Genomic DNA, 311 nt, shown 5'->3' on the forward strand with positions numbered 1-311 from the left:
TAGTTATTAGATGAGTATTTAATGAAATAGCCTTTGCTTAACAGGTATTTTACAATGTGGCTAGAGGTACTGGCAAATAGTAGGCCAGCAACGGGGAAGCTTGGACTACTTCAGTCTGTAGTGAAGGAACTGGATGCTGCAGCCCCAATTTTGTGTCCTGCACACCCAAATACCTTAGCAAGACTTTGGTCATCTGTTGTCAATCAGCTTCTGCAACATATTGAAGAGGTATTGATTTCTATAATTACTTCATTAACCCACTGATGCAGTGATGGCATGACATACATGCCGTGTCCACTTATTTTACCTTC

At 40.8% G+C, this 311-nt stretch overlaps 1 protein-coding gene across 1 annotated transcript in view; it reads left to right on the forward strand.

Moving 5' to 3' along the window:
* LOC119587369 (telomere-associated protein RIF1-like) overlaps nucleotides 1-311 on the forward strand; it is a gene marked incomplete in the record, with an annotated part of 20047 nt that overhangs the window by 3497 nt on the left and 16239 nt on the right. The window contains 1 exon segment of the mRNA XM_037936114.1: nucleotides 45-228. Coding sequence (XP_037792042.1) covers nucleotides 45-228 — 184 coding nt within the window.

This window comes from Penaeus monodon, chromosome 22, assembly GCF_015228065.2.
Source record: "Penaeus monodon isolate SGIC_2016 chromosome 22, NSTDA_Pmon_1, whole genome shotgun sequence".
Taxonomy (NCBI): Eukaryota; Metazoa; Arthropoda; class Malacostraca; order Decapoda; family Penaeidae; genus Penaeus; species Penaeus monodon.